The sequence below is a fragment of the Lacerta agilis genome, chromosome 5 (genome assembly GCF_009819535.1).
Source record: "Lacerta agilis isolate rLacAgi1 chromosome 5, rLacAgi1.pri, whole genome shotgun sequence".
In the NCBI taxonomy this organism is placed as follows: Eukaryota; Metazoa; Chordata; class Lepidosauria; order Squamata; family Lacertidae; genus Lacerta; species Lacerta agilis.
This window is the reverse complement of record NC_046316.1, coordinates 54,871,074-54,899,051: the sequence shown is the minus strand read 5'-3', so window position 1 is coordinate 54,899,051 and position 27,978 is coordinate 54,871,074. Positions and strand designations below refer to the sequence as shown.

The window sequence follows — 27,978 nt, the reverse complement described above, 5'->3', positions numbered from 1 at the left end:
AGACGTAGGAGCGTTAACTTTGTCTTTGCCTTTCAGAGACCTGAGCAACAACCAGATCTTGGAGATTGCGCCTGATGCTTTCCAAGGCCTGCGCTCACTCAACTCTCTGTGAGTAGCCTCAGTGGGAACAAGCATGGCAGACATTAGTCTAGGTGGGGAAGTGAAATGCCACTTGCATGCAGCATGAGAATGTTCTTGCACAAGCTCCACGCACATAGCTCTACCACTGGCTATGCGCTGTGGCTTCCTGAATATGCCAATTCCAACTCACAGCCCCCTTGGCCAACATATTGCTTGGCCTTTCTAATTCCCATTTGCTGCCGATAATGTTAGCATGTGAGTCCCACCCACCCACCACACTCCCCCACCACCCACTGCAGCAGCAAGTTAATGTGGCTCCATTTCAAAGAGCAATCTGTGTCATGGTTGTCTCTTGAAATGCAATTTTGCAGGCACGGCTCCAGATGGCGAGTGTTTGCGTGAAGCAGCTCTCCATGGTCCTATGGTGATTTCAGCCACACCATTTCAACCCTTCTCCTTCGAAGGTTTAGAATGGAACAAGCGAAATTGCTGTAACCTTGCAGGGAGCCACTTGACACAGGCAGCTTGCCATGTGGAGCTGCGCCTACCTAGCTGTTTCAAGTGGCTGCATATGGTCATTTGCATATACGAACTGGGCCTCAGCGGGGACTTAAATCACATTTGAATCCAGATTCCCTGATGCTGGCATCATAAGCCAGCTGGCACCTCACAGTCTCATTATCGTTACGTCTGCTATGTATGAAGGGTGATCCTGGGTTCAGTTCTTCAAGATGGCCTCTTTCCTCAAGGTATATTGGGACTTAATCACCGAGAGACACTACTAATTCAAGCACTGGTTTTCTTTCTTTTCCAGAGTCTTGTACGGGAACAAGATCACGGAACTGCCCAAAGGGGTATTCGGGGGCTTGTATGCACTGCAACTACTGTAAGCACAAGTGAGAGGGGTAGCTAGAGGGCCATTTGGACATCACTATAGCAGGGGGCAAGCGGCAGTGTGGAAACCTTGATCCAGATGGCAAAAGGGCTCCAGACCTCACATCTGTCTCCTATACAATTTCAGCATACTTCTGTACACACCTCACAGCCTTTTATCTCTTCTCTAGAACCTGCAAATCTCCTTACTTCTTAACAAGCCTTTTCTTTTTCCCTGCCTTCATCTTCCACACAGCCTGCTTCACTCTCCCCTGTGTCTTTCTACTCCACAATCCCATCTAGAGTTACTCTCTTCTCCCCAGCTTTAATCTTTGCCTCCCTCCTCATCTGCCTATATTCCTCATCTATACCAGGGGTCGGCAACCCACGGCCCATGGGCCACAAGCGGCCCATGGGGGTCGTTTAAACGGCCCACAAGCCCCCCCCCCGAACCAAGCTGCCCGCTCGGCGAGTACCTGTGCACTGCGCTAAACTGGGACAGTGCGGAGTGGGGTGCCGAAAATTGCATCTGCGCATGCGCAGATGCTGAAAATTGCGTCTGCGCAGATGCAGACACTGAAAATCGCATCTGTGCAGGCATGATTCGGCCCACAGAGTGATTTCCATGGCAGTGAACCATCCCAGGCGAGGTAAACCTTGCTGACCCCTGATCTATACTATCCCTTCCTTCTGTCCACCTCAGATTCAGGGAAGGGTTGTGGAAATCCTGTCTCCTCACCTGTCTTCTTTGTGGCCATTTTGTTCTCTGACCTACTATCGCTTGGTCTGGGCTGTGTGAGTAACATGCTGGGCGTTAGTTGAGTGGGTGGGATCTGCGGAATCCCCTGCTGTGAGCAATGTCCAAGAATATTTTGTGTGTGTGTGTGATAGCCACTACCACTATGACCACCACAACGTGCACATGCACACACTCTGATAATGGTGTTTTGTGCTCCTTCACTCCAGGCTCCTGAATGCCAACAAGATCAACTGCATCCGGGCAGATGCCTTTGCTGACCTGCAGAACCTGTCGCTGCTCTCGCTGTACGACAACAAGATCCAGACCTTGGCCAAGGGCACCTTTGCCACCTTGCGAGCCATCCAGACTCTGTGAGTGCTGGCTTCTCTGAAGATGTGTCCAATGAGAACAGGGTTCTGTGGGAGGAAGGGAGGAAATGCCCTTGGAACACTGGGGTCCCAATGAGAAGGCAGGTAAGATTCTTTGGCCAAGGCAGGAGATTGCCACAGGGGCAGAGCTCTAGAAAGAGAGCAAGAAGCCTTGCAAGGTCATGCCTTTGCAACCATGTTCAAGAGCAGCTTTCCCTAACTGGGTGTCTTCCAAACGTGGTTGCCCATAACTTGGCTGGGGCTGATGGAAGTTGTTCCAAAAATCTCTGAAGGCCACCAAGTTGGGGAAGACTGCCCTAGAGTGTAGAGGCTGGCCCAGGGCCATTGGCAGAGCCCAACATCCTGGCACCAAAGTGAGGTCACGAGGAAATTGACCACTTTGCCTATAGGGTGCCTACAAGAGCATTCAGCATTATGCCAGTTAGAAGCAGCATCTTGGTTGCTAGATTTAAGGATGCTCTGACAGCAGTCACCAGGACAACTCTGAAATTCAAGCTGCTCTTGTTTCTTTCCCTCTACAGCCATCTGGCCCAGAACCCCTTTATTTGTGACTGCAACCTGAAGTGGCTGGCAGACTTCTTGCGTGCCAATCCTATTGAAACAAGTGGTGCTCGCTGTGCCAGCCCCCGCCGCCTCGCCAACAAGCGCATCGGACAGATCAAGAGCAAGAAATTCCGCTGCTCCCGTACGAATGATCTTCTGTAGGGCTGCGTATATCTTTGGGGATCAGGACAGAGCAGATATTGGATGTCCCCCTGCACTTCGTTGCATACTTATTCAGGGATTCTGACATTAGCACCTCAGTGAAATCTGGGGAAAGATATTGTAGAAACATCCCCCCCCCCACTGAAAAACTGCAGTGTTTCTGTTCTCTTATTTTAAAAATTAACGCTTACATCTTGTGCACACTTTGATGGCTGGTGGAGTATATGTCTATTTTTCATCAGAAATACATATTAAGTTAATGATGTCATTTCTAAGCATATGTATCTGGATATGCATTCTGTTTTCATTTCACACACTGCAGTTTATATACTCGTTCATACATGTTTGAGGAAGCTATGAGCAGCACAGCCTTTAACATCTTAAGTTTGCTGCATTCAGATTAACACTCTGCATATTTCTGTTCACAGCCAAAGAACAGTATTTCATTCCAGGTAAGGGAGCCAGTATGGATATGCTAGAATTTGCACGTGAGTTGCATGCGTATGTTCGTGGTATGTTTGCACTACTGGCAGAATGAGGTTGCAGCCTTGCAGGATTGCTGTTATGATGTATTTTTAATGGCTTGCATTAGATCCAGCCATGGTGGCAGGGACTGTTTGCAGGCACTGTGTCCTTCCAGAGGCTCAGAACAAGATCAACCAGTCTCTGTCTTTCATACCTGCCTTCTCCATTTGCTGTAGCACAGGAGTGGGGAACTTGATAGGCCACAGGTGGTCCGCACAGGAGTGGGGAACTTGATAGGCCACAGGTGGTGCCACTTATTGGAGCCTTACTCTATGTGCAGAAATTTCAGGCTTAATTATGCTGGCCAGAGGATTTATATATTTTTATTTATGAGTTCTGCATTCCACTGGGATCCCTGATAAAGCAGAGCTCCCAGATGCATGGTGGCTTCTACTCACATTCAAGCAGCCATGGTAGAAGCTCCCTTCCAACAGGAGAAGGTCTGGGACTGGATGAGCAGGAACGTTGGGAGCAGAGTCAGCATGTGCCCCCAGACAGAAGGAATCCCCTTCCAGAATATGCTTATGCAACAGTCCCAAGTATCCACACATACACCTCTGTGTGCACACTTTCCCATTGCTTTCTCTTGGTGGCAGGTACGGAAGATTACCAGTTGAACAGTGAATGTCACAGTGACGTGGTCTGCCCCCCCAAGTGCCGCTGTGAAGCCAACGTGGTCGAGTGTTCCAACCTGAAACTGACAAAGATCCCAGAGCGCCTCCCTCAAGCCACAGCTGAACTGTAAGTCAGCATGCTTTGGCCATATCTAAGAACCATACTTCCTTCCACACCATCAAAAACTGAGTACGGTACTCTTATTTGCTTTCCATGTGGCTTTGTTTACACAGTTGTGGATAGCAAATGTTGCTATTGTACAGTTGTTGGTGTTTTGAGGACTGGTCTCTGTGGCAGGGACAGTAAGTGGAAGTAAAGGTTAAAAGGTTCCCTACATACTTGCTGCTAACCATGAATCTATGAAACTCACAGTTCTTTTTCTTAAGGTGAAAATAGAAGTGAGGGGGAAGCTCCTTGTTGTCCAAGGGTTTTTTCTCCTCATAATTCACTTCATTCTCAAATTTACTCTTTGATTGCAACTCAAGGACTTTGAATCACTGCAGTATGTCCAGTTCTTCTTCTTCTTCTTCTTCTTCTTCTTCTTCTTCTTCTTCTTCTTCTTCTTCTTCTTCTTCTTCCTCTTCCTCTTCCTCTTCCTTATTATTAGTATTATTATTGTTATTATTATTATTATCATTATTATTATTATTATTCTGCTCCCATCTGACTGGGTTGCCTCAGCCACTCATCTAAGATTCATAACTTCTGTGCCCAGTGTCCATCTTACACACTGACAAAGCTTAGAACTTGTATTTCTGGTGCGTTTTTGATTCCAGTGCCTCTCCTTTCTGTAGTGCACTGCATTGCACCCAGCATCCCATATTGTGTACTAAACGGGTATTTTATATGAAGCATTTATTCTCCATGCAAGCACAGTGGGAATGGCCCTATCCAGTACTGAGTCTTTCATTGGGCCATTTCACCTTCTATTTCTATTCTATATTAAAGTCTTTGAAATTATCATTTTGTGTAGGAAAAGGGCACATTGTTCATGCAGACAAGTGGCTCTCTGCTGTAGATGCTTGATTTAGAAAGCTGGTGTGTATTGGCTTTCAAAGCCATATAGTTACTCCTGGCAGAACAATCCATTTGCATTACGCTTTATATTCTGATATATATGCACATTTCTTATACACAGGGATTAACTCAGTACAGAGTGGAAATAATGTGTTAAGCAATGCAAAGTTAGTTTTCAGAGATGGGCCTAGAATACACATACATTTTACTCTATTCGCTGCTTTGCTTTCTGAGCTGTATGCTAACAATCCTTTATTTCTGCTGCAGGCGGCTGAACAACAATGAGATCACAGTGCTGGAGGCCACAGGCATCTTTAAGAAGCTCCCACACTTAAAGAAAATGTGAGTATGTGGGTAAGGGGTTCTCATAGCAGAGGAGATACTCCAAAGACCTCTTGTGCACACAAGATCTGGGGAAAAGGAGGCGGCAATATGAATAGGGCTTAGGGTGCAGCAGTATTCCAACAGGAGCCAGATATTTCTAATGCAAGAGGCTGACATGTATGTCTAGAATGTAAAGGCCAAACTAGAGATGACCTTTGTTACATAGCTTGGTGTTGCATAGTTGATTTTTAAAAGTTGAACAGCTGGCATAGGGGGGCCAGCCAGATCAGGACAATGGTGTGGAGTGAGGGGAGCTTTGACCCAGTGCTGGAATTGCCCCCCGCCCCAACTGCTGTTTACAAGGAGAATAAAGCTTCCATTGACATCAGTGGGAGCTTTCCTTTCAGTGCAAACAGCAGGCACAGGAGGGAGAAGATTCTGATCGAGACTGCCAGGGGCTACACGATGGGCCTTCAGAAGCATAAACAATTTTTTTTAGAGGAAGTCAAAGGCTTAAGACTAAACATATGGCATACATTCAAAGTGGGTGCAGCAGGGGCAGCTCAGAGAAGAATTAAAGAGAGCAAAATAAAACCAGCGCTGTTAGAACTACTATAAATATTCTTCATTTGTCTTTGTTGGAGAGAAATGCTCCTTGTAGGCTGCGCACTGAGTTGACAAAACTTTCTGTCTGCTCCTATGTTCTACTGTCAGTTCATGTTCCTTTCTTTCCCAGAAACCTGAGCAACAACAAGGTGTCAGAGATTGAGGATGGGGCCTTTGAAGGGGCAGCTTCTGTCAGTGAGTTACACCTGACTGTTAACCAGCTGGAGTCAGTGCGCAGCGCCATGTTCCGGGGCCTCGATGGGCTGCGGACCCTGTAAGTTGGCCTAACTGGGGTTGTGAATGGGTAGGGAAGATAGGAGAGAGCGGCAGCGGTGGGTTGTCAGTAAGCAGGAGGAGCATCAGGGTGGAGAATGCTGTCAGGCTCCTTTGGCTTTCAAGGGGTAGTTTGTAGAATGGGCTTCTTCCCATTCTCTGTCTTCCTTCCAGGATGCTGAGGAACAACCGCATCAACTGCATCCACAACGACAGCTTCACGGGACTGCGCAATGTGCGCCTCCTCTCGCTGTACGACAATCAGATCAGTACCATCGCACCCGGTGCTTTTGACACGTTGCAGTCGCTTTCCACGCTGTGAGTTGCAAGGCGGGGAAATTCTAACCTATTAACTAACCTGCGAACACGCTCAGTCCTCTATCCTTTGGGGAGAGCTTTCTGCACGGTGTAGGCCCCTCTGCTACCCCACCTCGATTGTAGGGAGGCTCCATAGCCCAGGAGTAGAACCCACACTTTCTATACAGCAGGTCCCTACTTTAATCCTTGGCCTCTCAAAAGCACTCCTATGTAGCAGTATTAGGAAAAATCTCTCCCTAAGACCTTGGAGGGCTGCTACCAGTATTGTAGACAATACTGAGCTAAGCAGACCAGAGGCTTGGCTTAGAATAGATCAGCTTCCTGCAAACATAGACTGTCTGGCCTATGTTATAGGTCTTGAAAGGGAGAAGGTGATTGGGCCCTACCTGCCTACAAGCCTTTGCTAGATTATCCTGTGTCTGCCCAGTTTATTTATCTCCCTCCTGTACCCCTCCCACCCAGGAACCTGCTGGCTAACCCCTTCAACTGCAATTGCCGCCTGGCCTGGTTGGGCGACTGGCTTCGTAGGAGGAAGATTGTGACTGGGAACCCCCGCTGCAATAATCCAGACTTCCTACGCCAAATCCCACTGCAGGATGTGGCCTTCCCCGACTTCAGGTGTGAGGAAGGTAACTCACAGGCTCTCGGTGGGGATGAGGAGGATGGGGAGGGAGCAATTATGCAAACTCAGGCTATGGTTGTATAGCAGGTGTATCTTCCCACAGACCCACATAAGGCCCTATTTGAGTTTCCACTAGCAGACCAGTGTAGTACAGTTGGGAAGGCCGTTGTGGTTGAATGAGGTTGATATTCCCATTTAGCCATAAATGTCCAACCCTTTTTCCTGTCCAGAGTTGTTGCAATATGAATTTAAACCAACAGAGGGCACACAGGAAGCCATTGCGGAAAATGGGAGTGCCATGTATTAAGCCAGATTTTGAAAACGCTGAATGTCCATTAGCCCAGGCTGCACAGTGTGTGTAAACTGCCTTGGCCCTCAAATCTTGCAGTAGCAGTTCACACATGGAAATGAGTTTCCTCAAACACATCAGCTGAAGTGGGAGGAACCCAAAGGCTGCTGTAAAGGGCAAAGAAGGCCGCAGCCACTAATGAAATGATATGGTCGCCCCATTCTGAAAAGTTGTGGGAGATTTAGGGCATGTGTTTGTGTGTGTGTCTTGCAGTCTTCTTCTTCTCGTACTGTTTCCTCAGTTGGGATGGCCTTTTTTGTTGTCCCAGCATGGGCACTGGTCAAGCTCAGCAGCAATTACATGGACATGCCCTTCAAAGTAGAGATAAACTGAAACATAGCACAAATCCTGTCAGGGATGCAGCAGGCCCCCACTTATGTAACGGGCTGTGCCGCCCTGGTTAGGAGTGGTCTCAAGGTCCCCCCCCCCACGTCAATTAATTGGTTAAAAGCAAGGCAATTTAATCAGCTATTTAACCACTCAGTATAAATAAGTACAGTATCTTAATGCAGGAAATATTTTTGGAGATGTTTAACACAGTGTCACTTTACTAAATAGGTAAATCATTAACTGTCTAGCAAATCATCTTAAGCCGTTGGCCCTGGTCCAAACAGCAGCTTCTGATATGCTGCATGTATGCAGGGTGTGGAGGGGTGGCTGCTGTTCGGGGTGGTGGTGGAGGAATTAACAGCCCCATAGCTTTCCCCATGTGCTTCTGAGAATTGAAACCCTTGTGTAAATCAATAGGAGGACATAGATGTCAAAGGGACCTTTCACACTCTTTCCAATTAAGAGCTGCATTTTATTTGCAATGAATTAATCACACCAGCTGATTAATATTCTCAGTTCTAATTGCTGCTGAAACCTCTGGCCCTTTGATAAAGTGGGACACTTTATAATGGTGATATAAGGGGCAGACCAAGATCTAGATTTCCCTGGAGAAACATAGGATAATGTCCGCTTTCAAGATCTCCTATTCCATCACCATGCCGTCTCTTTCCACTGTGAACCCTTTGGCTTGTGCCTTGGCAGGTCAGGAGGAGACAAGCTGCTTCCCACGCCCTCAGTGTCCCCAGGAATGCACTTGCCTAGACACTGTTGTTCGCTGCAGCAACAAGCACCTGAAATCCCTCCCCAAAGGGATCCCCAAGAACGTCACAGAGCTGTGAGTAATACTGCCTGGGCCCTTCTGCTGACACTGCATCCGGGAAGAAGGGGCAATGTGGGAACTGGCAAGTCGCACCCATGGATGAAGGGGCTGGGAACAGCCAAGTGAGGGGCACGCAGCTTTATACCTTGCACTGTTCTGCAGATCATCCTCAAAAGCCAAACACTGATCCAGTGCATGCCACACTCTCTGTGGGTTCAAAACTGGATGCCACTGAACTCTGAAAGGATTTTTTATTTAGGGGAATGAGGTGTGAAACACAGGCATTTGCAAGTACAAGATGACTCAGATAGTTCTCCCTTAGCTGGCACCATTGACAGAGGAGCAGGGACAATGCTTATCACTAGTTATAGCTTTGAACACCATTGTTGGAAGTTTAACAGTCCTCTCCTGAATTGCTGCTGTGGCCTCTGATGCATCCTTCATTGTCCTTGCAGCTACTTGGATGGCAACCAATTCACCCTGGTTCCTGGACAGCTCTCCACCTTCCGTTACCTACAGCTGGTGTAAGTATCTGAGAAGAAGTGGCCTCGCGTGGGTCCCCAAGAGCTTGCCATAGTCTTTTTTCAGAGAGGCAGGAGATGTGCAGCATGTCTGTGGAAATTTTTAGACCAGGCCTAGGTGGGGAGTGGTGCAACTTGTACATCAGTGGATGCTGATCAACTGATTTGGCACACATGGTATCAGCCTTTGACCAATACAGAGGGGCTGGTTGGGGGTACAGGAAATCTTTGTGGAATCAGGTGGCCATTCTGTTTTCAGGCTCCCAGGAGAGCACCAAAGAGAACAAAGCAGGGTGCAGAAAGGCCAAGGGGCACCCAGATGTTGTATCTCCCACCTGGTTCTTCCATCAAAATGCAAAAAAGGTCATATTTCATTAAAACACACACATACCATAGAGCTATATGGGAGCAGAGAAGCTTCCGAAAAACAACAACAAGAGGGTGGTTAAAGAAGCTAGCATGGAAGATAAGAAATAATTTTTGCCTAAGGGAGAATTTGAAGGGAGGCATAGGACCCATTCTGAATTACATAAAATTATGCTTAACATATTAGCTTCTACAGCTGAAGAGGAGATGAGAGGTGTAAAGCAAGAAAATTAACTATTAAAAGTTTTTAGATTTTAGCCACCTTGGTTATGGGGTCAGATTCTCAAAAGAGGCTAAAATGGAAATGCCGTACAACTAAAAAAAGCTGGATTCTCTTGAGCAAGGTGCAGTTAACTCAGCTCAGAATATTGGGTGAAGTAAATAATTCTAAAAATGCCATCTAGTCCATCTGACTTGGGATTTGGAGTTCATCCATCTCTCTATTTACTTTGGTTTCCCTGGACATTAGAATAGCTTTGCTTTTCTGCTACGGCAATGTGGGTCCTTTAGGAACTGATTTCAGTTCCAAAAGAGGTAGATTACCCTTCTGGCAGCTCTCTCTCATATGTGCTTCCTGGAATTTTCTGCATGATAGCCTTTTCCCCTGCCCCATTGACCCTACCTCACTGACTTTTCATCTCGAATGTTTGTTTATTGCCTGCCTAAGGAATTCCAAAGGACGCTTCCCAGTTTATTTTATTTCCTGGCTGTTGAAATGCAGCTGCGTCTAAGTCTTATGCACACTGACTCCAAGATTCACTCCATGCTCTGCAGGCCATCTTGTGATTTTCCCTGGCCTTCAGAGCATGTGCACTGCTAGATTTCCTTCTTCCTACATGATACAGTTTATCAAGATTCCTTTCTAACAGCATGAGACAGAGAAGAGATTAGAAGAATTAGCTGGCATCATGCAGTCATCGGCCCAGAGCTGTTGCCAAAGGAGAAGGCAGATTTGAAGGTGCCACCAGTGCTGCATCTGCTGGATGTTCAATCTGTGGAGCCATGGTTCACATGAGAGTGTCCTTAAGAATGCAAAAGACTGTAGAGTTTGAATGCAGAAATCTGGGAAGGACAGAATTGTTCCATCCCTATTTTCTCCAAGGAAAATAGGGACGTCCCATTCCATAATGATAATTTTACTATTTTTACCCCACACATCTTATTGGGTTGCCCCAGCACTCTGGGCAGCTTCCAACATACATAAAATCATAATAAAACATTAAAAATTAAAAAAATATATTCCCTATACAGGATTGCCTTCCAATGGCTTCGGGGTTGAATAACTCCATATACCCTCCCAACATTTCTCCAATGAAAATAGGGATATCCTAAGGAAAAGCAGGACATTCTGGGATCAAATCAGAAACCAGGACGGCTTCTCTAAATCAGGGACTTCCCTGGAAAATAGGGACACTTGGAGAGTCTGTTCTGTAGGAAGAGAGAGTTAAATGTGATGTGAGCTTGCACGGTGCTTTTGTCTTGCAGGGATCTGAGCAACAACAAGATCAGCTCTCTCAGCAACTCATCCTTCACCAATATGAGCCAGCTCACCACTCTGTGAGTGCCCAATACAGCATTTGAACAGCAGATCAGAAAGGGAGGGTGTCCTACTGCCTCCAGCAAAAAGAGGCCTCCTCTACAAGGAGAGAAATGCCTTTTTATAAAAGACTGATGTTATACTGGTTTTTACTGTGCAAAGCAGGGTAGAAATGCCATTGATCCCTGGGGTCTACTGCCTGGCCAAAGAGGACATCAATTGATGGGGTGGCAGTTGCTGGTTCCAACTAACTAAACAGGAATGCCTGCCTACTGCAGTTCATTATTGTCTACAAGGTGTTCTGTGACAACAACTACTTAATAATCTGGAATTTGCTTAAATCCATGTGGCCCATACACATGTATGCGTCTGTTCCCATCCTGTTATTAGCTTATAAATTCCTAAAGCTGCTACATTATCATTAACATTAGGAGTCATTAACATTTCTGTTCTATTGACTGTGGTGTTCAGTTTCTGAGTTCCAAGCTTAAGGGTCAACCAGAAGGGCTGGAAACTTATTTTCACTTAAAAGACAAATGTAGGACTGAATCGTCAATAAATACGATTGAATTGTTTTGTGGCAGCCTGAGCCTTGAAATTACAGGATTTTAGTGGGATTTCAGTCATCCCAATGGAAAGGGTGCTGGTGACACACATTGTTGATTGTTCTCTTGAGTAATATATTTAAAATCATCTTAACAATAAATAGAATGCCACTGCTATCTAATTGAAATAAACCTATCCATTAAAAAAAAAGTTGAACTGAATAGTTGAACTGAGCTGAATAGAAGTAATGTAGAAAGTAAAAATCCTTCATTGGCCAGCAGACCGTATTATTTTCTGTGTTGCCATCAAAGTTGCAATTTTAGACTTGTGCCAGCTACTTGACCAATCTGGAGAGAGTATGAACTTCATGGGTTGTTAGCATCGGCAATGAGTGGAATCCAACCATACCCCAAGAACACACTGTGCCCCAGTTTATGTGAGTTGTCCATTAGAGAATCTTGAAAGAAGCAATGGCTTGGCTCCTAAGGTGTGCTAATGTAGAGAACTTCACAGAAGGAAATTTTCCTGTCCCCCGCACCCCCCCCTCCGCTGTGCCCTGCAAAAAGCCTGTCTGTAGGCTTGGTGGGGGTGTCTCCTGAACAATGGGGGTTTGGGCACAGAGGTTTGCTGGGGGGAGGAAAGGCCAGGAGGGTTTCCCTCTGTGAATTTTCTTACATTAGCTTACCTTAGGATCTGAGTCCAATTTTAGGGAGCCCCCACCCCACCCCACCCCACCTGCAGGAGAAGCTTTTTTGATGGGCACAGGAAGCAGGATGGAAGAAACTTTCCTTCCTTTAACTAATATGGGGCTGGGGGGGTATATCAGACAGTATGTGGGCTGGGATTTTTTTTTAAGGAATGTGTGATGATTTAAACTCTTCCTTCTCTCCACCATCCCTCAGGATCCTCAGCTACAATGCCCTGCAGTGTATCCCTCCCCTGGCCTTTGAGGGTCTCCGTTCGCTACGGCTGCTGTAGGTACCTTCTATTCCTGTGTTCCCCTATGCCCCAGTTCAAGGAGAATCCCCTCTCTGGAGTCTGACTTTGGCCTAATTCCCGGGAAACTGTTACTTTAAGAAGCGAGCAGCCAGGCAATTGGTAGTGGAGGGAGAACAATGGGCTGAGGGAACCTCCACTTGCTTAGCTTGTGTGTGTTATGTAGTTCATATGGACATCCATTTTGCTCTCCTTGTTTCTTTGGCCAGTTAGGGCTCATCCACACATCATCTGGGCACAGAGCAGGCAGTCTATCATAAGTCCGCGGGTTCGTAATCCAGTGCTTGACATACGATGCAGATGGTATAGGGGGAAGGAATTTAAGTCTTAAAACCCCAATTCCTGACTTCCCTGGTTTTAGGCAGATTATGTTCCCCTAACCTTCTTAAAGGGTCCATCAAAACAGGTAAGACAAGTGGGTCCCGCAGTCCAGGACACTGAAAATGCTGCTTGTGTTTTGTGCACAGGTCCCTCCATGGAAATGATATTGCTACACTTCCTGAGGGGATATTTGCTGATGTCATCTCCCTATCTCACCTGTGAGTATTTGCATCAGCTTGAATGCCCATTCTTTCCTCTTGCATGAGAATCCCAGCTTGGCACTACTACCTGATGCTCTGTGGGACAGTACTTGGAAGGCAAAAGCTAGAAAGCACCCGTTGTTTCCCATTGTTTATGCGCCAGGTCAGAGAATGATGCTAGGCAGGAGTAAAGCCTATTTTCATTTTGGTGTAACGGCTGCCTTGGCTGACGTGATGGCAGACGTTGTGTGCTCTGGTCTGGTTCTGTTTTCTTGCAATGTTGCTGAATTTCCTCCTGGCACCCTTTATCAGGAGGCAGCAACCAAGCTTGCAATCCTGCAGTGTGCACCTCTTAAGTAAGGCAAAGGAGTTAGCACACACACACACCAGGCTGTACTGGCTCTTAATGCCCAGTTGACTGTGAGTGGGGTAGGGGAAGGAGGTTGGGAAGGAAGTTGTGCTGTGCCTGTTGTCCTCTACTGCACTTCAGAATAATGCAGAAGAAACCAGCATAGACCAGCACCCCAATGCTCAGAAACTATAAAGCACTGCAACAGACTCTACCTGGGTTAGAGTCTAAAGAGAAGGATGGGAAAAGGTACATTTGGGGAAAGACTGGGGTATGTTTTTTGTTTAGTTTAGTTTTTTCCAGCAGGACCCTCAGCCTGCAGAGCAATTTCAGCCTTCAGAGTAAATTGTTTCCCAATTTACATACATCTGAAAATATTTTAGATATGCTAATAAGCAGCACCTCTAGGCAAGGCAGCAACCCTAGGGACTACCTCTATGTGTGTTCATCACTCAGCACCCGCATCCTGAAGTGATGAGCGGTACCAACATGCTGCGTTTCGGTGGATGCAATTTGCACATTTAGCTGCATCTTTTTGAGTGATGTCATCAGGAACTGAGATAGCAAGTTGCAAGCCAGCATGTGTGAATCATACCTTTAAGAACAGTATAAAGAAGGAGAGAGACTACCTCAGATTGCAGCTATGTTGCTCTATGAGGGCAGTTTCAGAGTAGAAAACTTACTTATTAATCAGTTCCAAGGCCATTAGAGGCAGCCAGAAAGATCAAATGCAATGAATGACAGCCCCCCTCCAGATCTTAAGGAGTTATGTAGAGATTCTGGTTCTCCCTGCTTCACAGAGCCATCGGTGCCAACCCACTGCACTGTGATTGCCACATGCGCTGGCTCTCAGGCTGGGTCAAAACCGGCTACAAGGAGCCTGGCATTGCCCGTTGTGCTGGCCCTGCGGATATGGAGGGCAAACTACTGCTCACCACTCCTGCCAAGAAGTTTGAGTGCCTAGGTAAGTGAATAAATACTTTATAGGATACTTTATACTTTATTCATTTTGTAGAGAAGCTTTGTCCAAACAATGGCTCTTTCTGGTCCTCCCTACCCTGCCCAGTTGCTCTTTCGCCCTCTTCCCTTTCCCAACCAAACTGGGACTGACGTTGGGGCACCTTAGCTCCAAGGCAGGTCAGGTGAACAGTTTGGGTAACTCCAAGTACTATAGGGCTTGGGCCTGTTGATTGAGCATGGGACACATAGAGAGGGAGCATGAGGGTTGTTAATGTGCGAGGAGAGGGGAGATGAAAGGAAGGGCTTTATTCTAGTGATCAGAACTGTGGCGAGGCTTGTGCAACTTCTGTGTCTCACCACATTGGCCCAAACATATGCTACTCCTATCATGTTTGGTCCATAGTGTTGAGAAGGTAAGATGAGTGTCTTGGTGGTGAGACTCTGAAGGAAGACCTGGAGGAAGGACACAGGCTGGAGGCTATGTTGCCTCTTCCTTCAATAGCCTTCTCATCCAGCTAAGTCACTAGAGCCAAATCCATCCTAGCTGACTTGGTAAGAGTGTCTATGTAGGAGCATCTTCCAGCCTGTTCCTGGCCTCTCTATATGGCAAAGGAAGGGGCAGGTGTTCCATGTAGGGCTGGAATGATCAAGCCACTTCACTTAACCCCGTTGGACTGTTTGTTCATCGTCAAAGGTCTTTCCCATGCCTTGCCACCCAGCCCCCCTTTTTAAAAACTGGAGGAGCCAGGGATTGAACCTAGGAAATTCTGCATGCAACACATGTGTTCCAGCACTGAGCTACAGGGCCTACTATTTAAAGAAGAAAAACAAGTAAGCACAACCTGGCTTTGTGCCACGGAGTGGGGTGGGCGGGCCCTCCTTTCAGAACTCCTCCATCTGTTAATATATATTCAGCTCCACCATTAATCCATCTGCGATCTCCTCTAAGTTTCTGGCAAGTGCCTTGCAAAAGATTCTGGCCAAGAAGCGGGACAGTCTTCACAGGAGGATGTGTGGAAATCCTCCCTCCCATTCAGTGATTCTTTGGCTCTGACCCCAATTCCTAGTTGTCTGGTTTCTTTCATTTATGCAGGGCCTCCTCCCCTCATCATCCAGGCCAAGTGTAACCCCTGCCTCTCCAGTCCCTGTCAAAATAGGGGCACATGTCAGCAAGACCCTTTGGACTCCTACCGCTGCATCTGCCCCACTGGCTACAAGGTGAGAAGAGGGATGGGGAGGAGGGGGAGGAGGAGAGGGGTGAGTAGGGAGGGTGAAGGGATCATTGACAAAGGGAAGGATTGGGATTTCTCCCTGCTTTGGGGACAATAGCCTCTGACAGATTGTTTCAACCAAAAGAAAAAAAGGGGAAAGGCTCAGAGAAGGACCAAGACATGGTGGAAGGAACCCATTCTCCAGTTTGACAACCAGCCTATTCTATCACTGCCATCAGGAATGGGCGAGATACACTCTCAGTCCCTACTGATTGAACCTAGAGCTGCCACTATTTCTGGGGGTGAGGAATGTGGAACTGGCTGTTTCATCTGAATATATTCAAACCTTCCCAAACTGGATGTTCGCCAGATGTCTTGCACTAGAGCTCCCATTGTCCCTGATCATGATGGAGACTGAACTTCAAAACTTACAGAGTGCGCCTGGTTGGGAAGGCAGCTCTTGACTAATAGCTATAAAGGAAATCCTGGTGGCGAAAACAAGCAATCCCAAAAAGGACAGGCTGCATTATGTATATGCAGCTCCTATTAATATTATTATTATTATTATTATTATTATTATTATTATTATTATTATTATTATTATTTGTTCTTTTATGGCTGATGAGCAATGACTTGATAATAAGAAACCTCACGTCCTGGCCAGAGCTTTATAATTTGTTCTTTGTATTGTGGCTGCTACTTCTCCTTGTCTTATTCCAGGGCCAAAGCTGTGAACTGTCTGTGGATGGATGCTCCAGCAGGCCCTGTGAGAATGGTGGGACCTGCCTGTCTCACGAAGGCACTGAAGCCAGCTTCACGTGAGTGGCTGCTCAGGTTCTCAAAATGGGGGGAAATGGTAGAGATTTTGGTAGGGACTTTGGGGAAGGGTTTAGGGCAGGAATTAGAAGAAAGGAAAAGGAAGAGTTTGGGGCATGACAAGGAGAATAAAGAGAGCAGGTCTCCCTAAGAAAGAGGAACCTGATGGGGCTTGAAAGGAGAAAATAGGGGGAAGGGGAGTGGGGGTTGGCCAGCTGATGGGCTTGAGAGAGTTTCATATCTTGTTCTGTGAGGCTTTGGTGGTATGTGGCGGAGGTGAGAGTACCTCTTCAGCTGTAAAAAAAGGGGAGAGGAGGAAAAGTGGGAGTCCACAGGGATGTTACTGGGCAGAGAGAGATGAGGTCTCTTTGATATCCAAACCATGATTCCTAATTGGTAAGGCAAAAAGCATCACCTTTTATGCTTACCTTGAGCTTAAAAATTAGCATAAAAGCAAAGAAGGCAAAACCTGTCTTCCTGGCAGTGAATGAATGTAAAGAAATTAAAATGGTGTCTAAAATGTTTGCAAAATGGCTTCTTATAAATGCATCTTAATCTGCTGTTTAAGTGAGTTGGAGAAAAAAGATTAACGTTATCTTTTGGACTCTGCAGACAAGAGGCTCAGGCGATCAAAACTTATTGATTAGTAATCGTGAGAGTGATATTTTGGTGGCCATATCTTTGTTTATGGTGCTCTTTCGTTTACTTCTAAATTTACAAATTATAAGGGAGGAATGGCAGAGATTTACAGTGAAAGGAGACAATGAATTTGCCTGGGGCTTTTGCAGCTCAGCTTGCTTGGAACATGTGAGGTTGGCTTTCTGTAATGGAGTCTCTCTTGAGGCCTCTCCAGACTAAAACCAACGTCCTTCTGAGGTGCAGGCCATTGTAACAAAAGCTGGATGTTTTTAGGGGTGCTTTGTAACAGATTTGGGAAAAGGATTTGGAAAGCATTCTGTTGATACTGTGCAAAAATGCACTCTTTACCCTCCACCAAGATTGTCCACCACCACAATCACTAATCCTGGAAGCTGTAGTCAGTTTCTTTCTGTAAAAATGGGTTGGGACCTGGCAGGGGAAACCTTTTAAGACGTATACAGCCTCTTGGGGAGCTGTAGCTCTGGTTTGCAGTTGGACCTCAATGCACAGGGCTCCTCCCCACTTCACTCTCCAGAGTACAGTGTGGGTGGCTTTCTGGGAAACAGACCATAATTAGTGGCTGAAAATAAACCACAGGCAGTAGAGAGAGAATGGGGCCCTAGCCCTTTCTGTGTACCCAAATTGCCAAGATGCTAAATGGCCTCTCATCCCGTCACCATAACAACCCAGCATCTTCAAAGCCAGCACATAATGTCCTTTGGGGGTTGACAAAGCTGTTTGCCTGCACATGCCAGACTAGATTCTGCCTTTGGGGAAAGGTAGTAGGCAGGGAGATGAGCCCTCTAGGAAGGGATATCAGGACCCTCAGCCTGCAAAGCAATTCAATATGCCAGAGACGGAAGGTCATCAGTTCTTCCACCTCTGCTTCCTCCTCCAGCTAATAGGCTACAGGCAGTATAAATGGAAATGCCAGCATATGCAGCATTCACTCACCTGTGCTTTTAGTATAACATACCCCACCCCCAAACACACACATACATACATGTGAATGCAATGCATCCCTTGTGTGCACAGATGCGACATGGTGCACGTAAATGAATATCAAGTTCAGAACCACGCGGTACGCAACCAGGCACATACATACATACATAGCACCACATGCATTGTGTGCATAGAACTGTAGATACAGCATACACATTGATCTAGCTTGGGCATGCAAATGCAGCCATAGGGTATAGCTTTGAAAATTGATTTGCTGGTTTACATTTTTATTTAAAATAGTTGTATGCTGCCTTTCATGAAAATGGATTTCAGGTTGGTTTATATATATAAAAAAAATTCAACAAACAGAGAAAAATACAGTAAACATACCAAAACCCACTGCTGAGTAGCAAGAAATAGTTAAGTGACAATACTTAAACATTTAGACTCATTTAACCTTGAGTCTCATATCCTCTGGCTTCTCACACCTGTGTCTTTTTCTTGCCCACCCCAAGGGTCCTCTTTTCTTCTTCTTCTTTAACCCCTCTCCTGCCCTGCCTGTTCCACTACTCAACTTAAAGCCCCTCCAAGTGTGTCTGCCCCAGAACTCTCCTGAAAACAATAATCTCTTTAACCCCTTCTATGCCGTTTTACCTCCAGAGTGGCTCTATCTACATCCTACCAATCAGAGACAAAAGTGTCTCTGGTGCAAGACAGTGCAGTATTCAGAACCATTGGCAGAGCATTGAATGTTCTTCTGGGAAAGCCCTGACTTCTTTTCACTCTTCTTATGGGCTCTTTTCGAGAATGATAAAGGAAAACCACCCACAAAACCCCTGAAATGCCCCAAAGTGAGCAGCTTCTAACCTCTCTGTTTGTTAAACAACCCTCATTTTCCCTCTTGACAGGTGTTCCTGCGTGGATGGATTTGAAGGTCCAACCTGCAGCCTAAGGACCAACAACTGCAACAATAACAATTGCAAGAACAGTGCCACATGCATTAATGGACCCAGCAATTACACCTGCTTATGCCTTCCGTTCTTCACAGGTAGGGCCAGGCTTGTAATGGAAGTGGATGCACTTGGAGGGAAGCAGAAGAGAGCTAAGGTAGCAAAGCACAAACCTCTAAGCTGGTCAGTGCCAGAGGCAGGTTTATCCTAAGGATCTGACTGCAGTGCCCAACATTTACTGTTTTTAGTTTATTGGTAGCACCTCTCCTCCACAATACCTGAAGATACCCCAATACTTTTTTTTTTACTAACTCTTAACTTCCCAAGTAGTAGTTCCCCCTTCCCTGCCAGGTTAGTATCCAACCCATGAACAATAGTGTCTTTACCTGAACAATAGAAGGAGATCCACCTATACCCTGGTTGAATATTGAGTCATGGGTTTGGGAGTTAGATACAAATAACAGCATTCTGGGCTGAAGCATGAGACTATAAATATTTTATTTTAAATTACTTCATAAAATTTATTGTTCAAAGAGAAACCACCCTTCAAAGTAGTTTGGCATCTATTGCATGAATGGAAGGTTGCCGTACCTTATCTCACAGTGCTTCTGTTGGGCTGCCCATAAGATAAGGTTGCCATACGTCCGGAATTTCCGGACATATCCGGAATATTGTAGTACATCCCGCTAAGATGTCCGGGCAAATCTGGACGTATGGCAGCCCATGTCGGCAGTTTCGTTTTTGCTGATTTTCTTAAAAACTAACTTATAAACTTCATGTGAATCTGCCTGAAAAGCTCAACAACTTTGGGCAAACTAAGAAAAGCTCAATAACTTTGTGGGTCTGGATTTTCACTGTTTGAAATATGGAAACCCTCCCATAAGTTGTTGATTCTGTTGCACGGATGCAAGTGATGGGACAGCAAAGTTTGTTCTTCCTCGTTCCTTCCCTCCCTGCCCTTTCCTTGGGGGAGCTGGTTCAGCCAAATGCAGAATGGGCCCGGGGGGACATGGGGCCTGAGTCTGCTTTCTCTCTACCTTTCTCTCCTTCCTGCAGGGACTTACTGTGAGCAGCTAATGGATGTCTGCTCCCTGGAGCTTAGCCCCTGCCACCATGATGCCGTGTGCAGGGCTACCCCTGATGGGCCCAAGTGAGTGATTTAGCAGCTATCATGTCAGTCGCGGGTGGCGCTGTGGTCTAAACCACAGAGCCTAGGGCTTGCCAATCAGAAGGTCGGCGGTTCAAATCCCTGCAATGGGGTGAGCTTCTGTTGCTCGGTCCCTGCTCCTGCCAACCTAGCCGTTTGAAAGCATGTCAAAGTGCAAGTAGATAAATAGGTACCGCTCCAGCGGGAAGGTAAATGGCGTTTCCGTGCGCTGCTCTGGTTCACCAGAAGTGACTTAGTCATGCTGGCCACGGCCACATGACCCGGAAGCTGTACGCCGGCTCCCTCAGCCAGTAAAGCGAGATGAGCACTGCAACCCCAGAGTCGGACACGACTGGACCTAATGGTTAGGGGTCCCTTTACCTTTACCTTTATGGCGGCATGGGGGGAAGCAGAAAGATTTAAACCTACAGTCAACCAGGGGAATTGCAATAGACTTCTAAAGTGGATAGGAAAGGGATGTAGCTACAGCCAGTGAGTGGCTTGTTCTTGTCCCTGCCTACAGGTGTGAATGCATGCCCGGCTTTGTGGGAGATAATTGCAGTGTGGACTATGATGATTGCCTGGACCATCGCTGCCAGAACAACGCCAAATGCTTTGATGAGCCAAATGGGTATTCCTGCCTTTGTACTGGAGGCTACAGGTAAGGTTGTGAGATGGACAGGAGTATATACCAGTTCATCTCATTCTAAGCTACCTGTAAATCTCAACACCTGGGATTGCTAGAAGAGCTCCTCTTCCACAAGGGTGGCTTGGAGAAAGATGTACAACAAAAAGAGTGATCAGTTGTTACCAGAAGTGTCAAACAGTGATTAGTTTTAAGAGCGTGGCTGTTTCCAGAGTTGTTTGGCTGTGCTTACGAGATTAAAAGAATGCATCTCACATTTGCTGGGACTTTGTACCACACAAGGAGTTACATGCCTAGTGTTAATTGCTCTCCCCACCAAGGAGTCGAGACAAGTTCTTCTGAACATCCTGGCAAAAGTAGTTCCTGTATATAGGGAAGTATTGTACAGACATATGTGACATAGCTCTGTCCTGCAGCTGAGGACAGCTTAAAAGACTTGGGGCTAAACTTGCATAAATGTAGAATGCCTCTGGGCAAATTAAGAGGGTGGGAGGGCCAGCTCGCCCATGAGACAAGGTGAGGCAAATGCCTCAGGTGGCAGGATCCACAGGGCAGTGGATTCAGCCTCAAAGGGATGCTGTGGTGGCCGCAACAGCTATGGTGTACTCCTTGGAGGGCAGATCTGCCACATCCTCAAAAGCGCCCCCCCACATGCCACCTCTGCAGTGACTAGGGAGGAAATGGTGGGGGCTGCCCTCTGGGCATGATTCAGAGTGAATAACATACAATGGCCTTTGATTCCGACTTCAACCATCCAGTAAGGTTGACTTGATACTCTCTATGTTCCTGATGTAGATCTTCACTCAGCCTTTCTTCCCTGGTTGGGGGGGGGGGAGCGCACACCATTTTGTGGCTCATCTCAGGTGCTAAATTGTATTGGGCTCGCCTGGACCACCCCATAACGACACCCCTGGCCAAATATATTCTGGTTGTCTTTATTGGTGAAGAAGCAAACTGAGTATAGTGTGTCGGTCTCCCTTGTGATTCAGGGCGGTGTGATGACTTGTATGTCACTTGAGTACTTGCCTTGTCCCATTCACTTGATGCCCCAGTGCAGTGAACTGGAGTGCTTTTACTGCGCAGGCACAAACAGGGACCAGGAAAGATCATGGGGCAACACGCATGTGATTCCAGGCACATTTTACTCAGTCTCTGGGAAGAGGAAAATCAGAGGAGAGGGCACACTACCTTAAAACTGTATGAGTGCCACAGGGTCCAGCTGTGGTCCTGCTACCTGTGGTGTTATCTCCCAGTTGCCTCCTGCAATTTGTGCCTTGTTGTGTTCTCACTCTTATCATAGTGGCCAGCTCTGTGAGATTCCACCCCATGGCTCCCTCCAACCCAGTCCATGCGAGAGGGCAGAATGCCAGAATGGTGCCAACTGTGTGGAGCTAGGCAGTCGTGCCTTATGCCAGTGCCTTCCTGGCTTTGGGGGGCCTAAATGCGAGAAGCTGCTGAGTGTCAACTTTGTGGACAGGGACACGTACCTCCAGTTCACTGACCTGCAAAACTGGCCCAGCGCCAACATCACTTTGCAGGTAAGTGTTGATTAGCAAGGCTGCTGCCTCCGCCACCCCAAGAGTGGGCATCTGCCCACACTCTTCATCCATGCCATTTGTGGGACTGGTTGGATTGTAGAATTAATGTTTCTGCCCCTTGCTTGTTCATTCCCTCATTCTCTGCAGGTCTCCACGGCTGAAGACAATGGGATCCTCTTATATAATGGGGACACCGACCACATGGCGGTGGAGCTGTACCAAGGCCATGTGCGTGTCAGCTATGATCCAGGCACCTACCCCAGCTCTGCCATTTACAGGTAGCCCTCTGCCTTTGGCTTCTCCTTCCAGCTCAGCCATTGAGCAAAGCTGCACATTGACCATGAAGGTGAAAGGAAGGGTTTGGGGGACTGGATTGTGGTGAGTTAGTGCAGAAGTGACAGGGAACACAAGGCAAAGTGGATACGGGTGCTGCACTTGCATGCTGGATGGGTGCAGATGGCTGTGGATGCCAGATATTTGGCCAAAGGTGGGTGCCACCAGCCTTTCCCATCCCATACCTCCCTTCTCTCCCTAGTGCAGAGACCATCAATGACGGGCAATTCCACACTGTAGAGCTGGTGACCTTTGAGCGGATGGTAAACCTCTCCATCGATGGAGGAGACCCCATGACCATGGACGGCTTTGGCAAGGCCCACACGCTGAACTCTGAGGCTCCACTCTATGTTGGGGGTAGGACTGTGACTTGGGTCCAATCCAGTTGGGGAGAAGGGGGTGAGAGAGGCTGTCACCTACATGCTTGCACCTGGAGGGCACTAACTGAACAGAGAACTCCTTCACTCTTCTTAGATCACGTCCATTGGATAATGATGATGCAAGAGGAACACTTCTGTTCTCCTCTCCAGGATGGGGTGTCTGAGCACATACCACAGGGCACTAAGAGTCAAGTGCAAAGCTGAGGAGTGACAGGCGCTGTGGCAGTGGGGAGAGGGGAGAGAAATGAAAGGTGGCTCTTAACATTTCCACACAGCATTCCAGAAAAAGGGGTCCACAGCTCTTTCCCTTCCACCAGCACCACCTCTCTTTTCCCCAGGACCTTGCTTTTCCCTCCTCTTCTTGCCCCTTACCTTGCTGTTCTGGCTCTCCCCTCTGCAGGGATGCCCGTGGATGTGAACTCTGCCGCCTTCCGCCTCTGGCAGATCCTGAATGGCTCCAGCTTCCATGGCTGCATCCGCAACCTCTACATCAACAACGAGCTGCAGGACTTCACTAAGACGCAGATGAAGCCGGGGGTGGTGCCCGGCTGTGAGCCTTGCCGCAAGCTCTACTGCCTGCATGGCATTTGCCAACCCAACACCCCTCATGGCCCCATTTGCCACTGTGATTCAGGCTGGGTTGGGCCCCATTGCGACCAGCCCATTAGCAACCCCTGCCAGGGTCACAAGTGAGTACACAGCAGCAGAATCCCCCTCAACCCTTTCCTTGTGGGCTTCTTCTCTCACTGCAGTGCTGTGTGCAAGATGTAGAAAATGTGGGGAGGGATTGCAGCTCAGTGGTGGAGCATGTGCTTTTCATGCAGAAGGGGCCAAGTTCAAGACCTAGCATTACCACTTTGAAAGGATCAGGAACGACCTCTGCCTGAGATCCTACAGAGCCACTGCCTGTCAGAGCAGACAGTTTTGGGCTAGATGCACCCATAGTCTGACCTGGTATAAGGCAGTTCCCTGTGTTCCTACGTGTGACTAGAACTGCATCCGTATCCTGTGGGCTCTGACAGGCAGTATTTTGCCTCTCCTGTTTGCTCATCTCTGATGAGGCAGGGCAGGCAGGGCATCTATGACTGCAGCAACAAAAGCAGAAATTAGTTGCCTCTAAAGCCCAGCACAGGGGCATAGGTTTGGGAACAGCGTTCAAGAACAGCAGCACATACCAAATAACAACTCCGGCTTCACCTTTAAAGCAGCCTCAATAAAGTTGTACTTGTGTGCTTGGAGGATAAGGGAAGTTGGGGAGTCAGTGAGAACGCTCCTCCTCTTTCACTTCTTTGTATTCCTAAGACGGGTGTTGGAGAAGCCAGGGTGCACAGAGAATCTTGCAGGTCCTTCCTCTGTCAAATGCTGCTTCCAGAAGATGGTGGCCTAACTGCAACCTTTTGAATTCACCTGTATTTAGCTTTATGTTTCACTCATTCTACAGGTGCGTCCATGGAATCTGCATGCCCCTTGATGCCCTCTCCTATAGTTGCCAGTGTCAGGATGGCTACAAGGGAGCCTTGTGCAACCAGCAAGGGGAACTCCACAACCCATGCAAGAGCTTGCAGTGTGTTCATGGTCAGTGCCAGATCTCAGACACAGGCGAGGCCTTCTGTGAATGCAACGGGGGATTTGATGGCGACCTCTGTGACCAAGGTCAGGCACATCTCCCTTTCTTCTTTACATTCCCATGTGCCCCATAGCTAAGGACCCCCTGAGGGCCCTCCCCTGACAAGACACTTGGGCCTATACCTAAGCTGCCAGTATTGTGTTAAGCCAGGTATGCCCACTGTGGGCAGAAGAAACCCCAGCCAGGGGTGCTATTTCTTAGATGCTATTTCTTGCCCAGCCTCTTCCCCTAGTAAGTTTTCTAGCAACTGTAGACCTCCATCCCTTCTGTTGCACCAGCTATAAATGGGAATTTGAAATTCCATGATCCCACAGAACAGCCAGTGTTGTACATCCAAGTACAATACCATTTCACTCTTCTTCCAGACACTATGGCCACAACTTTGGTAAGGGAGCAGGAGCAACTGAGCCACAAATTCTTGATCCCCCCCCCCCCGGGCTTCCTATCTGTCCTCTCCTTCCATTGACAAAAAGCAAGACCAGTTTTGCAGGACCCACAGCCAACCAGATAAGGGACAGATAAGATTTTTTTCTACCGGTTCCTAACCATTCAAAAGGCAAGATCATTCGTCATAGTATGCTTATACATACTAGAATGCCCAGTTTTTTTAAGTTGACCTTCACCAGAACCCGAAGCATAATGTATAATGAAGGCTTTCGCAGAGGAGCCTCCTTGCGTGACTTCCCTCTTTCTAATGTTTTCCCTAGAGTCGGAGTGTCGGGGTGAGGCCGTGCGAGACTTCCACCAGGTCCAGCGAGGCTATGCCATTTGCCAGACAACCCGGCCTGTCTCCTGGGTGGAGTGCCGGGGATCATGCCCAGGGCCAGGATGCTGTGCAGGACTGCGCCTCAAGCGCAGGAAATACACCTTTGAGTGCAGCGATGGCTCTTCCTTTGTGGAGGAGGTGGAAAAACCCAGCAAATGCGGCTGTTCCCAGTGCATGTAGCCTCCAGCAAGGGACAGGCCAGAGCCAGAGACAAGTGGGCCAGGCCTGCCCTGACAGAGGCCTTGGGAACACCCTTGCCATCTCCTCTTGCCCCTGTTGCTGCTTGGAAGAGGGGTGGGGGCAGGGCTCTCAGTTTGGCAACGGAGCATCTCCTTTGGCATGGTGACAATGGCTCTTCTGGATGGACCAGACAAAGGTGTAGATAGAAGACTTTTGCTGGGGAAATCCAGCCCAACAGATGTATTTATATCCAGCACAGACTCTATCTGGGGCCACTACTTGTGCACAATACGGATTCTTAGCAAGCCTGGCCATGCCTGTTTGTTTTGCCCAGTGTGGTGCCCTGAGAGGCCATGTCCACAGCTCATGCCTAGACACGGGATCCTGCCATTTCATATCTTGTCATTTTACCTGGTGTTATAGACCCTGCTATCCTGCACCATGTCTGTCTTTTTTTCTTTTCTTTTTTCTTTTGGCAGTTTTGCTTTTTCTCTTGTTGAATACCCACCTGTTCCTATTCCTACTGGCTGCTCATTGCAACCTCATCTTCTGTTTATAGGACTAAATTACAAGTAATGCAGAGACAGCACCCAGGGCAAAGGCAGGAGGATTGTGTGCTGCAGAATTAGCAAAGATAAAATCCCTTAGGTTCATGGGAAGCGTTTGTATGAACAGTTGCCTCCTATACCGGATGGTTGCAAGGTAATGGTATTTAGAAACAGCTTAGCCTTGGAGCTGCAGTCTGATCCTCTCATCTAATAGCAAAAAGGAGCCACACTTGCTCCAGGTTGAATGATCTACCAGCATTAACTTACCACCACTTCCCTAATTTTGAAATCCTATGCTCACTTAGCTGGGAGTAAGCACCATTGAACACAATGAGACTTAACTGTGTAGGATCTTGTTGCATGAAGGCTGGAGAGACCTTAGCTAGCAGTCTTCCTGTTGTAGCTCTGCTGGATGGGACAGGGAGACTTTCATGTCCCCAGTTATAAAGCCAGCCATCTCCATGATTTGAGTGCAGCAACAGGGACAGATGAAGTTTTCTCCGGTTCTGCCTATATCACTGCCTTTCTACACCACAAAACCTGTCTTCTGCCCCAATGCCATCTGGTTTGCTGTAATGAAATGTCTGGATATTTTGAGAGTGGTGCCTGTTCTGCAACCCAACAGCTGTGAACTCGAGAATAATCATTTTCATACCCATCATGCTCACTTTCACCTGCCTTTTAGAACGGGAGGGGGGGAATGAATTGCATGTGTCTCTTGCACTCAGTTTACTGTAGCATTACTCTTCATACACCAGGCCCACCCACGAAGTACCATTGCCCTCTTGTAATGGGTTGTGGGGTTGGGTATATCAGCCACCGCCTGCAATAAAAGCTGAAGCACAGGCTTCCAAAGCAAGTGCTATAGATTATTTGCCCATCCAGGACTCAGGTGGGGTTAGGCCTGGGCCACAGCATCAGAAGAAAAAATATGGCTCTTTAAGATCTAGGCAGTTAAATTAAACTAAGCTGACAGTACCTTCTCTTGCTATGTTTCCAAATCCCTGTTTGATAGAGAGTTTTTATGCTAGACCCTGGACAATAGAGCTGCAAATTGGTCAAAGACACTTTTGATCTAACTTATTCTTGCAGAGAAAAAGTAGTTTGCACTTATCACCACTAGCTACTGACCAATAATTAGAAGTAAAACCATTAGAGTTGCGGGGGGTGGGGTGGGGAGAAACACCAAGCCAGATTCCTTCAAATTCTGCATGTGAAAAGTTAATCTCTGATCTATATGCACTATGTTAATTAAGCAAATCTGAAGATTATTTGCATGGTTTGCTCTGCTTCTATTGGTTGGGAGGAGAAAAGAAATAGCACGCAGAAGCTGCCATGTTCCAACCACTGGAAATGCTACTTACCCAGCCTGGGCTTTTGAGACTTCCATCAGACAGAGACTTTAAAGTGTGTAGGAGACACTTGAAGGCTTGAAACAACTTTGTTCAGAAAAAAAAATATCGAGATGAGATTCTCAGGATGCAGAATTTTCACCCAATAGTCATGCCAGAATCCAGTTGCTGAGAAACAACGTGCTCTCTGGTACAAGCCTGGAGGCCTTGGCTGTACATGTATTCTTGTTTCCAGGGCAACCTCAGCCAGATGCTTGTTCCTTGAAACTTATGGATCATGTTTCCTGGGGGGGGGGGTTTCCCTCCTAAAAGGTAGAGCTACTTGGTACATGTAATCTCAAGGTTGCAGGTTTCTAGGAGGTACCGGTACATTGGATATGGGAGAAATAAAAGGGTAGCATACTAGGTGCTCTCAGGATACCCCCCTAGTATAAAACAATTGGTTATTAGAAGCACAGGTTTTCAATTATACACTATATAATGGGTAAAACCAGCAGCAAGGAGGCTATCCTTTGCTCCTG

The 27,978-nt window shown here is 47.2% G+C and overlaps 1 protein-coding gene across 1 annotated transcript in view; it reads left to right on the top strand.

Moving 5' to 3' along the window:
- Positions 1-27,548, top strand: part of SLIT1 (slit guidance ligand 1) — a 123,135-nt gene extending 95,587 nt beyond the window's left edge. The window contains exons 11-37 of the mRNA XM_033149865.1: positions 37-108; positions 896-967; positions 1,921-2,064; positions 2,604-2,767; positions 3,216-3,239; positions 3,909-4,053; positions 5,212-5,286; positions 6,005-6,148; positions 6,322-6,465; positions 6,928-7,094; positions 8,469-8,601; positions 9,042-9,110; positions 10,959-11,030; positions 12,459-12,530; positions 13,020-13,091; positions 14,223-14,386; positions 15,476-15,600; positions 16,314-16,411; positions 18,899-19,038; positions 19,997-20,090; positions 20,611-20,748; positions 22,034-22,271; positions 22,419-22,549; positions 22,807-22,961; positions 23,385-23,673; positions 24,426-24,637; positions 25,319-27,548. Of these exons, the coding sequence (XP_033005756.1) occupies positions 37-108; positions 896-967; positions 1,921-2,064; positions 2,604-2,767; positions 3,216-3,239; positions 3,909-4,053; positions 5,212-5,286; positions 6,005-6,148; positions 6,322-6,465; positions 6,928-7,094; positions 8,469-8,601; positions 9,042-9,110; positions 10,959-11,030; positions 12,459-12,530; positions 13,020-13,091; positions 14,223-14,386; positions 15,476-15,600; positions 16,314-16,411; positions 18,899-19,038; positions 19,997-20,090; positions 20,611-20,748; positions 22,034-22,271; positions 22,419-22,549; positions 22,807-22,961; positions 23,385-23,673; positions 24,426-24,637; positions 25,319-25,557 (3,592 nt within the window). The 3' untranslated portion in view covers positions 25,558-27,548. The remainder of the gene's footprint in view (positions 1-36; positions 109-895; positions 968-1,920; positions 2,065-2,603; positions 2,768-3,215; positions 3,240-3,908; positions 4,054-5,211; positions 5,287-6,004; positions 6,149-6,321; positions 6,466-6,927; positions 7,095-8,468; positions 8,602-9,041; positions 9,111-10,958; positions 11,031-12,458; positions 12,531-13,019; positions 13,092-14,222; positions 14,387-15,475; positions 15,601-16,313; positions 16,412-18,898; positions 19,039-19,996; positions 20,091-20,610; positions 20,749-22,033; positions 22,272-22,418; positions 22,550-22,806; positions 22,962-23,384; positions 23,674-24,425; positions 24,638-25,318) is intronic.
- Positions 27,549-27,978: the final 430 nt, after the last annotated feature.